The 14,137-nt window shown below is 41.3% G+C and overlaps 1 protein-coding gene across 2 annotated transcripts in view; it reads left to right on the top strand.

The window, feature by feature from the left end:
• FGD3 (FYVE, RhoGEF and PH domain containing 3) overlaps positions 1-14,137 on the top strand; it is a 348,985-nt gene that overhangs the window by 248,160 nt on the left and 86,688 nt on the right. For both annotated transcript variants that reach the window (XM_089681845.1, XM_089681847.1), the window contains exons 7-9: positions 1,176-1,332; positions 12,824-12,962; positions 13,207-13,265. In XM_089681845.1, coding sequence (XP_089537971.1) covers positions 1,176-1,332; positions 12,824-12,962; positions 13,207-13,265 — 355 coding nt within the window. The remainder of the gene's footprint in view (positions 1-1,175; positions 1,333-12,823; positions 12,963-13,206; positions 13,266-14,137) is intronic.

The raw sequence follows: 14,137 nt of genomic DNA, 5'->3' as shown, positions 1-14,137 counted from the left end.
CTCTTTGGCCGGAGGGTTTGGGGGGCTGTGTGTACTGGGGAGGGGGGGGGCGGCGGAGAAAGGCAGGAGGGGAGGTAAGCAGTGTATACAGACAGGCTCCCTCACTTAACGCCACCAAATGCCATTGCCGGTTTTTAAATGCAATTGCTGGCTTTTTTTCTCTTCACTTTATAGCTCCAAGAAGGAGCTGTCATTCACCTGCCGCTAAAGTAAACAAAGGGGCGGGGTCACCCAGTGAGTATACTTTAGATGTGAGGCGAATGACCGCTCCATCCCAGAGCTATAAAGTGAAGAAAAAGTCATCAATTGCATTTAAAAACCAGCAATGACATTTAGCGGTTGCTATAAAGTGAAGACAAAAAAGCCGGCAATTGCATTTAAAACCCAGCAATGACATTTACTGGTGGCAAGTGATAGAGCCTGTCTGTGTACACTGCTCCCTCACTGTATACACTTCTCCTCTCCTGCCCCCTCCTTGCACAGACTGCCCTCCCCACCCCTCCCCCCCTACAAAGAGGATCTGTCACTTATATGATATCACATTGTGATATCAATAAAAAAATACCTGTAAGTTAAAAAAATAAATAAAAGCACACATTAAAAGTTTAGAAAAAAAAAACTGAGCCCCCCCCACATATGCAGACATTTTGGTTTTAAGCCAAGTGCATCCTGAATTTTCAATTCCGGCATCAGAATTTTAATTTCGGTGCACCACTAATTTCCACTGTACTAGAAGACAGAAGAAAGAAGCACAAGGGACACATCACACTGAATGCAAGTAATGCCCTTCCAAGAATGCTGCTGGGTGCCACCGTATTGAATGTGATGTAGGCAGCCGCAGCAGATTCCGAGATGTCACTCAAGTAATACCCTATAGAATCAATACCCAGTTAGCTACATAAAAAGTGATGTAAGGAGGTTAAGGGGAGGAACAGAAGAGCTAGGCCAGCACAGAGTGCAATTAGACATTCCCAGAGGAGGGAGCTGTGTTAGGGAATTGACTCTTCTTGAAGTAGTCAGATTTTCAAGGAAGATAAAAGGCGCATTTCAAGTAAATAAAAAATAATTTGTGGAAAGGAAACACTGCAAGTAAATATTTAAAATACTTGATTTGTCTGTGCTTTTGTCAGCAATTTTGATATTGGTGACAGGATTTCTTTAAAACAACTTTCTAGGAGTACAAACCCTCGAATTGGGGATATCCTACAAAAGCTGGCGCCATTCCTTAAGATGTATGGAGAATATGTCAAGAACTTTGATAAGGCTATGGATATGGTAAATACCTGGACTCAGAGGTCTCCTATCTTCAAAGAGGTTATCCACACTATTCAGGTATTATGACTCACTGAATCTATTGCCATGATTGTTATCTTTAATGCCTTAACTATAGTGCTGCGCTCACTTTGTTCTATAGCTAATAGTTTCAAACATCCCCATCTGCTAGTATCACAAGTGTTCTGTTTGATGCTGACAACAGTTCATTGTCTGTGATCTTTTGCTTTCAGAGTCCAAGAAACAGGAGAGGCTTAGATCCTGTACTTGTGGCCTTTCTTTACTCTCTAACACTGGGGCCACATGAGTGTCAGTGAGTTCAGCATTCTTGCTTGTAAAGGAAGAAAAAAAATCTTTTCTCCAGAGGCAGAATACATTTCCTTGACACAAGAAGTTCAGGGAATGTTAAGTACGTGGTAACTGTGGCAGCCTCAGGCTCTGTAAGCAAGACCCTTGGGTATAGGCCTTTGCAGTTTGGTCAATGAGCCCTAATAGCCCTTTGAGCCAGTCTACTAGGCTCGTCAAAGACATGCAGGCTTTTAGTGTGTAATGGAAAATACTGTGTATTTCCATGGCCAACAAAACCGTTCTGAATCATCCAGCATCACTATCAAATAATTTAAATGTCTTAAAGTCGAAATATGGACAACATTAAAAATAACATACTGTAGTCTGTCACTAGCATTAGCACATACACTTTTTTTCCATAACATCATTTTATTATTTGTTGATCCTGCCAGTAGTTCTATTATTGTTATATTTCAGAAAACAGGGTGATCACCCTGCAGTAAATCACTGCAGTAATGTCACCCTGTAGACAGGACAGTCTTGGATAGACATGTAGTTTTAGATGGTGTTCAGTAAATGACAAACAATACTGCCAGTGTTACCTGGTTTGTTCCAACTTGCTGCACTTTTGATAGACAGCTTGAGCTATATGTAGGTGTGGAGAAAGATGTAAACAAAGACCTGTGAAATAAAAAAACCCCAAAGGAATTCATATACTAAATATTATCAATACAAGTATCAACCACATACAGATGCCAGATACAATCTGGTTCTGGTACCATTAAAAATGTCTATTAGGCTGCATTCACATTTGCGAATCGGGCCATATGGTATTACATGTAGGAAACCTACTGAAAGCAATGGGAGGCTGACAGCTCCCACAGCTACTTACAGCCACTTGCATGTATTTGCTCATGGAGCAACTACCTGCGAATAAGCAGCCCTGGACATATAGAGGTGATTTACTAAAACTAGAGCGTACAACAACTGGTGCAGCTGTGCATGGTAGCCAATTAACTTTTAACTTCACCTTGTTCAGTTGTTGTTTGACAAAAAAAAAACTGCAGCTGAATGGTTTCTATGCAGAGCTACGCCAGATTTGGCACTCCTTCAGTTTTAGTGAATCAACCCCATGTTGTCTGTGTCCAGGACCGATCACACCCAATGTCTTCCCTGCCATCCACTGCAGATAATCAAACACAAATCCTTCTTGTCTAACTGCTTACCTGGCTACAATAGCTAGCAAACGACAGCTCTGAACCAAAAAGTGATTAAATGTTAGTCATTTCTGGATTCATTCGTCACAGAGGAAATGGGGGAACAGTTGTTCCCTGAGTTCCCCTCGTTCTCCATCCAGAAGTAATTTATCCCACTCGGGCTCTCTAGAGGAACAGGAGAGCTGGGGGGGCCACAGCAGGCAGCACCGACAGGAGGGTAGATTTGGACACTAACCCTTTATTAGGGCTTGTGTATTTTATAATCTCTAAATTTGGTTTGCTTTGATTGAAAGGGAACAATAGTATATATGTTGTATGATATATAAAGTTTCTGCCACTCAGGGCCATGGATAAGGGCCTCCTGTACAGGGCCCAGGACAACTGGGGGGCCCAGGCAGCTGGGTGAATTAGATATGGGAAGGAAGGGTAATTGGCATGGCGGGGGAGCAAGTACTGGAACTGATCCTCTTCTACTGGCTCTCCCGCTGGCTTTCAGCTGCTGCAGAGAGAGCCATACAGGGGATCGGTTCTACTAATTGCCCCCTCCCCCACTGCTCCTATCACCCTCCCTGTGCACCATTCATTTCCCCCTGCTGCCTAGGCTTCCCTGTGTGCCCCCACAGTGCTGCCAGCTTCCCTCCTCCTTCCCACCGGCAGCTGCAAGCACACAATAGGATCATTCAGGATGGAGGAAGGGTCCGGTAAATACTGTATGTAACATTTACTAGCCCCTTCCTTTTCTGAATGAATAATATGAGTGATCAGTACTGATCACTCACTGTGTTCATTCATACCTAAAATATAGTAAAATTTGTTTTTTTTTCTGGTGGGGGGGCTGTCAGGTTGGCTGTATGGGGACCCCTGGTTTCTAACAGCAGTCTGTGCAGCATGGAGCTGTAGAAGTCTACCTTACCCAGGTGGAATAATGTCAGTGGCCTTCTCCCTCCCATACTTTGGTTACTCAGGCCCATGCACTGTCATATGGGGGAGGTCACTTGCAACTCCCCCTCCCCCCCACCTGAAAACCTTGCGCCACTAGAGCTAGAACAATGAAGTGTGGCCTCCTATAGAATAGGATGGTGGAGAGGTAGTACTGATAACTAAGTTGGGGGGGGGGGGGGGCCATCAGTGGACACCGTCATTCTGTCCTGAATGAACAAAGTGACAGCGTCTCTTTATTTCGTTATCAGTTACTTTTTTGTTACTGATAAATGCATTTTGTTGGCTATTCTTGCCAAATTATAGGCACTGACATTTTTGGTGAAGACACTCCTGTGCTAAAAACAGCCAAACCAATTTTCAGAAATCAAAAACCAAAGCTGCAACCTAGTGCCTGTGGGAAATAAGGAAAGCTCTTCATTTTACTTTAAAAATAGATATTTCTTGTAAGCTCAAGAATTTCATTTAATTACATACCTTTATTGCAAAATTACTTCAGGCTTTCATCATTTCAGTTCCTTGCAATCCTGCATTTCCAATTCCCTCTGATTCTGGTGTTCTGTGGGAGGATAAACATTAGAAACAGTCTTCAAACACACGATGCGGTTTATGTCACCCCTGAGGCTGAGAGAGTAAGGAAGGAGGGAACCTCTGTCAGGTTTTAATTGCTGTCTGTCTACCTAATGAGGAGATTTCTTTTTACTGCTAGACAGAGTATGAAGTGAATGGACATCCCCTCAATCCAGTTGGGATACAGACAGCAGTAAAAAAACAACCTGTATATTTGCTGAAGTGTGAAAAGGGTTGGAACCTCTGCAGGTTTTTATTGTTTGTGTACCCATTTGGGAGATTTCTTCTTATTTTCCTGTCCACATGAAAGGTGACACCTGAACAGGAAGTGAAAGGACATTCCTCTTGCTGAGAACACAGACATCAGTGAATAAAATATTTTTAATAGACTGGGGAGGAATTTGAACTTCCAAAGATTTTTTTTTTTGTCATTTGTGTCCCAGTTGTGGAGATTTCTCCTTAGTATAAATGAATGTAGAAATAAATTTAATTTAAAATGAATGTAAAGGCGTATTTTAAAAAATAACAAACATGTTATACTTACCTAATGGATGCATTACCTTATATAAATGCAATGGTTTTACACAGAGCAGACCTAAACCTCCTCTTCTGAGGTACCCTGCTGGTGCTCTTGGCTCCTCCTCTTCTGTGAGGTCCCCCTTAGTAAGCCACTTGCTAAGGGGATACTATTGTGGGCTTGATCCCGAGCTGGGTTGTGGGCATCTATTGACACACATAGCGCAGCTCAGCCCCACCCCTGCTCCCTCCTGACTGCATTTGACTGACAGTAGCAAAAGCCAAAGGCTCTCCACTGCTGCTGAGTATCCTGTGAGAGGATATAGAGGAGAGAAGAGCTACTGCAGATGGGCACAGTGCTGGATCAAGATTAGGCTCAGATAGATATTTAAGGGTGGGCAGGAAACTTTTAAAAGGTTTTATTACCTTAATGCAGAGAATACATTATGTTAAAAGCCTTTTACAGCCATTTTACTATCAATGAAAATAAACAATGTAATAAATACATACTGTCAGGGATCGCGGCGGCAAGTGACTCTGTGCATGCGCAGAGCACCGATCCATATGATCCGATGGACTCTGAGACCTGTACGGCGGTGGCACTCGCGATCGCGGCCGCTCGCCCGGCACCAATAGCAGGGCAGGGCGCCCTATTTAAACCTGCCCTGCACTGACATCCATTTCCGTATGGTCTTTTCTCCTGTGTTCCTGTGTTCCTAAATTTGTTGCTGACCCTGCCTGAACCTGACCTCCGCTGACTTCTGCTTTGATCCCCTAGCTAGTCTGACCTCTCTTCTGCACATTCCCATGCCTGCTCTGAACTTCTGTTGCCGACCCCTGCGAGTGACCTGACTATTCTTCTGCCTGCCGCCTTGTACCACGCTGATCCCATCCATCCCTCTCGGATCCAGTCTTCCACCTCTTCACGTCAGGCTCTCTATCTGCATATACCTCTGGCGGGTCCCTCTACCACGGACGGGGGTACTCGGGGGTTGCGGTCTGGTCCTCGTCTGCTCCAAGCCCATCCCCACCATCAGGGGCCCTGGTGAACAAGCAGACTGGGGCTTAGACTCCGCGCCCTGGGGAATCCTGTCCTGTGGACTGCTAGAGGCCCCGCTAGGTGGTTCATAACACATACTTACAGAAATACTTACCATTTCCTGACTGTGCTGCCAAAATGCTTCTCCATTCAAGGGAACCTTCTGTTGAAATAGCTAAGAAGCTGAACCTCTGGGAGTGTTGATCTCCATATTCCACCCCTCCTTTACAGCACTTACTGGTTCCTCCCTCCAACCTCCAAATCAATACAGGACACAGTAGAAACATGAGGATTGGCTGAAGGAACCACTGAGCCCTGCAGGGGGCCAAGGAGATTAACACTCCCAGCTATGGAGTGGCTTTCTGGTGGCACGGACAGAAGGAAAGCTAAGTATTTGCTCTCTTGATTTGCAGGTATGTTTGTTGGTTTTTGACCGGGTCTCTTTTTAAAGTCCAGCACCAAACAAAGTAGTTTTTTGCTACACCTATTTTTGGATTTTTGCTTTTTTCACTTTTAGGTAATAAAGTGCAGGTGTTAGCAGCCTTTATAGTTATATTAGGTTCTGAGCACAGGAGGTTCTCCTTATTTATTAGTTTCTTGCTTGTATTCAGTGGGTGGTTTAGAACCTATTCCAAATTTTTATTGCTGTCAGTATCTCTGTTTGGGAAATGTTATCTTTAGGTTCTGACTATTTGACAGGTGTGCTGCAGAACAGGAAGTAAGGGAACGACAAAAAAAAAAAGGACAGCAAAATGGAAAGCAAACAGATAAGTGAAATGGAGGGGGCATACTGACATATGTCTTTGGTGAAAAAAAATCATTAAACAATTAATTTAAAACATTTATATACACAGCTTTTATAAATATCTCTCCTTTGTCTAAAATTACCTTATATGCCACATACTTATATACAATATTGCCTATATATGTGAATAGTAAAGCCCAAGTCTCACCTACATATTCACCTACATATTCACAATGATTTCACCTATATATTCACAATGATTGTAAGTACTGGGCAGCACAGTGGCTAAATGGTTAGCACTTCCACCTGGCAGCACTAGGGTCCTTGGTTCGAATCCCAACCACGGCACCACCTGCCTGGAGTTTGCATGTTCTCCCTGTGCCTGTGTGGGTTTCCTCTGGGTATTCCGGTTACCTCCCACACTCCAAAGACATGCTGGTAGGTTAATTGGATCCTGTCTAAATTGGCCCTGGTATGTGTATGTATGAATGTAAGTTAGGGACCTTAGATTGTACGCCCCTTGAGGGTTAGGGACTGATGTGAATGTACAATATATACATTTAAAGTGCTGTGTAAATTGACAGCGCTATATAAGTACCTGAAATTAAAAATTAATTAAAGTACTATCCCTTCTGCTGATTTAAAAAAAATGTTGCCTAAACATAGGCTTTAAATAAATGCCTAGAATGTTGTTCCTATAAAGAAAGCATTATTATCACATTGATTAATTTAATAAGAATAAAATGCAGCATGATTTTGGAGCCATTAAATAATGTGCTATACCAGTTACGTTTCCAGCCGCTGATAATGGATAGTGCCATAAAATGTCCTGTTGCATTTATCCTCGTGTTCAAGTTATTAGAATCTTCTCATTATCCCAGGAAATACAAACTGATGCAGAGTAGCATGTCAAATTGTAAATGTAAGTGATTTCCCCTCAATGGAGACAGATCATGTATTGTGTTGTAAAGAATTGAGGGCTGGTTCTCTGTTGCACTGTTCTTTTGTTAAAATGAAATGTGAAAATTACCGCAAGGGAATTTTCTATGATTATTTTGTGTTATTATAGCACTTAGCTGTACTGGGGAGATTTCAAGGTTGTAATGTTTAAGGGCCGTCATCTTGTCAAACACACTACTATAAAACACTTTTAACACAGTGTATTCAAGTGGAAAACATTCCAATGTTCTACATCGTCTCAGTAGAAAGCTCCAGAACTGGAATTGTTTCCTAGTTTTAGATACTGTTGGGTCTTGATCACAACTGGAAATGAGCAATTTGTGATCTCCTTGTGGATCGGTCGTTTTGTCATTCTAAAAATATTGGCACTTCTGCATTTTCTCTCAGATAATGCACCACTTCACCCAGAAAATTTGCACCCCTGTATTTCTGTCAGATTATGCACCATTTCGCCCAGAAAATTGTTGCAATTGCAAATTTTTAGGCATTCTCACATTTATTTCTTTTGTTTATGTTGGTATGACACAAAAAAGTGGAAAAACAAAACCCCATAAATGGATTGGACAAAATTATTAGCACCCTCAATTTAATATTTGGTAGCACATCCCTTGGAAAAAATAACTGAAATCAGTCGCTTCCTGTAACCATCAATGAGTTTCTTACACTGCTCTACTGGAATTTTGGACCACTCTTCTTTCACCAACTGGACCAGGTCTCTCAGATTGGAAGGGTTCCTTTATCCTTTGTCCAACTGCTGTTTTGAGATCTCTCCCAGGTGCTTTATGGGATTGAGATCTGGACTCGTTGCTGGCCACTTTAGTAATCTCCAGCGAAACCATTTCTGGGTGCTTTTTAACGTCTGCTTTGGGTCACTGTCCTGCTGTAAGACACATGACCTCTGATAGAGACCCAACTGGGCTTTACATTGCACCCCAGAATTCTTTAGTAGTGTTCAGATTTCATAATGCAATGCACACAGTAAAGACATCCAGTGCCCGAAGAAGCAAAGCAACCTCAAAACATCAGTGAACCTCCACCATGTTTGATTGTAGGGGCTGTATTATTTTATATAAAGGCCTCATTTCTTTTTCTGAAAACAGTAGAATGATGATGATTTACCAAAAAGCTGTCATTTTGTTTAGTCTGTCCACAGCACATTCTCCCAAAAGGATTTTGACTTCCTCAGCTAAGTTTTGTCAAACTCCAATCTGGCTTTTTATGTTTGTGTCAGCAGTGGGGTCCTCCTGGGTCTCCTACCATAGCGTCCATTTTTATTAAGATGGCGATGTATAGTATGAACTGACACATTTGTACCCTGTGTCTGTAGGTCAGCTTGAACTTGCCTGGAAGTTGATTGAGGTTCTTTATCCACCATTCGAACAATCCTTTGTTGCAATCTTTGATCAAGTTTTTCTCTTTCATCTACGTCCAAGGAGATTAGCTCCAGTGCCATGGGCTGTAAACTTATTGACAATGATGCACACAGTGGACACAGGAACATTTAAGATCTCTGGAGATGGGCTTTTACCTTTGAGATTGTCCATGCTTTTCCACAATTTTTGTTCTCAAATCCTCAGAAAATTCTTTGCTGCGTTTTCTCTTCTCCTTGCTGTAGTTCTCACAGATAGACACACGACAGAAAGGTTAAGTAAATTTTTCACCATTTATACCTGGTTGCCGGTGTGATTTCTATATTGTTAGCACCTGTTGATTAATACAGGTGAGTTTAATTACAAATTACAGGACCATCACAAACTTGAAATGCAATTATTTCGGAGTTTTATGTGGAATGTGTCAGATTTGGCTTCTGTTTCTCCACTTTTTGGTGTCTTACAAATACAAACAAAAGAAATAAACATGAGAATGCCAAAGCAATTGTAGATGCAACAATTTTCTGGGTGAAGTGGTGCATTATCTGACAGAAAGGCAGGGGTGCCAGTATTTCTGGTTATGACTGTATGTATATATGTATGTGTATATATACATATATATTTTATTTATTTCTATGCACTACTGCTGCCCTATGATGGACAGCTGTGTCATCCAATCAGAAGGAGAGGAAGAGTGCACAGTTCACTAAAAGCATTCTTATCTGGAGAATAGGGGACATCAGAACATTTCAGATTCCTATCCACCTGTGCAAATAAAACAAACAACCTTCTGCACTCAAAATAGATATTCTAGCAATGATGGAACTTGGATCTTCAACAAGTCGATTTATGGCAAGACTTTATGGCCACTAAATAAAGAGAAACTGCAACTAGTGCTAAATGAACTAAAAAATAAACCGCACACACAAACTAGATAATTCCCCACCTAGTGTGAAGAATGAGAACAGGCTTCTTCTCCAAGCTTTAAAATCGTTGTACCACCAAACACCAAGAAATGCACCTAAGGTGATATAAGATGTTCTCTTACCGACTCCCCATGACCATCTTAATTAAAAGAATGGTCACAAAGGGCTTGATGAAGATCTTCCAGGGCTTCCAAGTCTCCTTCAGTGCTGGGCAGAATGGTACTTAGGACCGCCATCAGTCATAAGCATATAAGTCAGTGTGCACCAAATTTATTTAGCAGAATAAAAAAGAGAGAACCTCTCCATAGTGTAAAAACCTCTTAAGCTTTTATTAAATCAACACGTTACACTCACTTGTTAAAAACAAGATATGCGCATGTAATAGTAAATACTTGGCCGGCATCCAAACAGTCCATTCATGTATGTCAATGATGTCAACATGAGGTTCCACCCAATGCATTTCATCATCAAAAGATGTCTTCCAGGCCAACGGGCTCCATGTTGCGTCATCGTGCATTTATTCAAAATGGAGTAAACCAAGCCTCATTTCATTATCAAAATAAATTCACATAAATTCAATATTAAAATAATGTTCATCAGATGGCATTGTATAGACATTTGGGCTTGGCCTAGATGGGAGGTCTAGTAGAAATATCTAGATAAAATGTCTCGATTTCACCAGAAAGAAAAAAATATTTTCTTCCTTCCATTTATGTGCACTAGGTGACACTAGAGAGGTTGTTTTGGGTATAATACTTGTTGGCCGTAAGGGGGGAGTTATTTAACATATTGCTATTTATTTATTTATGTTTAGTTTACTTTATTATTGAATTTATGGCTTTGCTATTTATTTTGATAATGAAACAGGGTTTGCATATCGTGAGCTCGGTTGTGCTCACTGATGGTTTTAATATCTTACCGGCATTATCAGCTTTGAGGGCAGTGGTCTCCACCCTGTTGCGTGAAGGCTTCACTGCCATCCAGAATGAGGCTTGGATTAATTCCATCAGTGCTCAGAACGAGGCTTGGGTTGTGAACCGAAATGAGGCTTGGCTTACTCCATTTTTGTATAAATGCACGATAATACATGGCACCGTTGCCGCAGAAGATGTCTTTTGATGCCAGCCATTGTAGTCATTGTGCACCATTACAACTTTCTAGCCACTGACGACATAAAAAAAAAAAGATGTCGTCAGTTGATAAGGACATCAGACACCTGCGCAGGATCCTTGCTTGCCCCTCCCTGTCAGCACTGGGGTCACATTAGCTGAGTGAGAAACTGAGGGAGGAGAGAAACAATGGAATACTAATCAGTACCAGTGTGCAAAGGTGTATTTGCTTTTGGAAGAATAAATCACCTTTGATTTTGGTTGTCCCACGAATGCAGATGTTGTAGTGTTCTGTAAAACTATTAGTTTAGTTTTTTACATTTTGTACTGGGGGCCTCCAGATTAAAGGGTGCCTTGACCCAGAATTTTAAAGGGTGCCTTGACTGAAAAAAGGCTGACAAACACTGAACTAACCCACACTGAGGAGGAATGGCCAAACAAAGAACGTTTTTTCTTTTTTTTTTTTTTTTGTTAAAGGTTAACTCCACCTTTCTTGCCATTTTACATGTTAAACCAATATTTGCAGTGTAACGTTACATGGTGTCACCACAACAGAGGGACTTGTAGTTAACAATGGAACGTAAGTACGGTGATAACCACACTTATAGTTAATTAATACTTCACGTAGCACTATAGTCGAAAGACTATACCTCAGTATGGACCAGCTACTACAGAAAGTCTACAAGAGTCTGTGTGCTGCACCACAATCCACTGATCGCACTTGGAATGTTTGCAGGCTCCAATGCAAAAATATAATAAATACAAATATGGCATTTTGGTTTTTTTCAAAAGGTGGGATGAGCTTTTAATTCTTTTGCATATGCCTGAACGTTAAAGGTAAACTACTGGGAAAGATGTGAGCTGCGAATCCTGAACTCATCTTTATAAAATTAATGTTAGTTCCTTGGTTATTTTCTGATCCAGTAGGCTTCAATACTCTGAGTCAATGACCTAGAAACAGTGGTGTATCTAGTGCATTTGACACCTGGGTTGAATTATCATTTTAACCCACCTTTTTCCACAATCCTCTATACTAGTGGTCTCCAAACTGTGGCCCTGGGGCCAGATTCGGCCCTTTGCTTGCCTTTATCCATCCTTTGCGGCAATAGTCTTCACACTGATACAAAATGCTATTCCTCCCACTGACACCAACAATTGCCCATAATTCTTACCGCTGACACCAAAAATGGGGTACTATTCATCCCCCTAATTTCAAAGGCACACTGTTTACTCCCACTGAAGCCAGGACAATGTCTACCCACACTGGTCACAGTCCAGCCCCCCTAAAGTCTGAAGCACAGTAAATTGGCCCTTTGTTTAGAAAGTGTGGGGACTCCTGCTCTAGACTTTAAAATTATTTTCAGTAATAAATATGAAATTACATAATACTAATTGACAGAAAAAAAATAGAAGACGATGTCCTCTTGACTTGACAATACTTAGGGAAAAAATGGTAATCTTGACAATACAGGCGTCACAAATGGGCAATTATATATAATAAACAGGCACCAAATAGTCACGTTACAATATTTTGACAGCAAATGGGCAACCATTGCAATAAATAGCATTGCAAAGACCCCTACAGAGCAGTAAAGTGAGGGGTGGGCAGAGGGGTAAGAGCATTTCCATTGAGTGACTTAGGGAGAACACCTCCCTGCCCTGCAGCTGGAAAGAATCAGACTGTCAGCAATGGCAATCTACATATTACACTCAATACATTTCTCTTAAATATTATTGTTCATAGTAATGAATGTTGTTCAGAAATTGAACTGGGTATATGGTATGTGGCCAGTTTAGATGAAATAAGTGTTTCTTTATAGTATAGATACCCTGATATGTGTCTGATGTCTGTCTTCTGTTGATTCTTTGCAGAAAGACGAGGTTTGTGGGAACCTCACACTGCAGCATCACATGCTGGAGCCGGTCCAGCGGATTCCTCGCTATGAACTTCTCCTGAAAGATTATTTGAAGAAATTGCCGGAGGACTCGCTTGATAGAAAGGATTCAGAGAGTATGATATTTAATATCCAATTCTTGTTGGATGCCATTATAGCACATTTGTCTTTTAGTTCTCCATCTCCTATAAGATCAGTTCTGTTTGGTAATGACTGTTTGTGTGTGAATCGCAGTGTACACTGAAAGCTATTTTGCCTCTGACAATTAGTCACCTTAACATAACCTTGCGGTGCAGGATGATGAAGACCAATCTCTACGCTGAATGAATGTTTAATATGTGTAATTGGATCTCGTTACAGAGTCCCTTGAGCTTATTTCCACTGCGGCGAATCACTCAAATGCAGCCATTCGGAAGATGGTAGGTGAAATCATGCTCTGTTTTGTGCTATAGCAGAAGGTTTTTTTTTAAAGTAGAACTTTAGTCAGAAAATTAAGTCCTGCTAGATCACTTCAGGCTGACCCGTTTTGCAGGTATAGCTGTGTGAAATATTACAAAAAAGTGCCTATACTGTTTAAAATCCAGAAATACACTTTCACCCTGCTCTGCACATGCTCAGTTTCTCTCTATTTTTCGGCACTGTGTGAAAAATGTAGTGGCCGATCTGCTGACAGCTTAAAGATTTACTACTGCTCAGAGGTTCTGAGCTTCATCTAAATGGCAGCCGCCAGCAAGTAGAAACAGGAACAATGCTGAAGGCAATTTACAGCACACACCTATTTTGTTGGTACAATACACTTATTCATGTTGAATGTATGTTCCCTCCTAAAGAACATTATTTTTTTTCAAGTTGTTATGGTTAAGGTTCCGCTTTGAGGGGTACCTCTCTCTTTCTAAAAAATAGGATATTGTAAGACAGGACTGGGTGATAATGATTATTACTTCAAACCCCCAAACAAAAATGTAATATATTGCAGCTTACCAGACCTAAGATGAGTGGCTTCATTAGTTTTCAGATTTTTTAGTAATTTTTTAACTTTATTTTCCAAGGAACAGTCTGTTATGGCTGCAAGTTGGGTAGCAGTACATTTGTTGGAACAGGGTGGCTGCCCACCAACCATCCACTACTCTATCCATCTGGACCATCCAAGGTTGCATGGCACTCATCAGTGAACAGGACTGTTTGAAAATTAGTCTTCATGTATTTTTCTGCCCAATGCAGCTGTTTCTGCTTGTGAACATTGGTTAGTGGTGGCTGAATAGAAGGTTTGTGCACAGTTGCAAGACTCTGA

The sequence above is a fragment of the Staurois parvus genome, unplaced genomic scaffold (genome assembly GCF_062004578.1).
Source record: "Staurois parvus isolate SC_StPar_1 unplaced genomic scaffold, SC_StPar_1.0 ptg000282l, whole genome shotgun sequence".
Classification (NCBI taxonomy): Eukaryota; Metazoa; Chordata; class Amphibia; order Anura; family Ranidae; genus Staurois; species Staurois parvus.
This window is presented reverse-complemented; position numbering and strand designations above follow the sequence as displayed.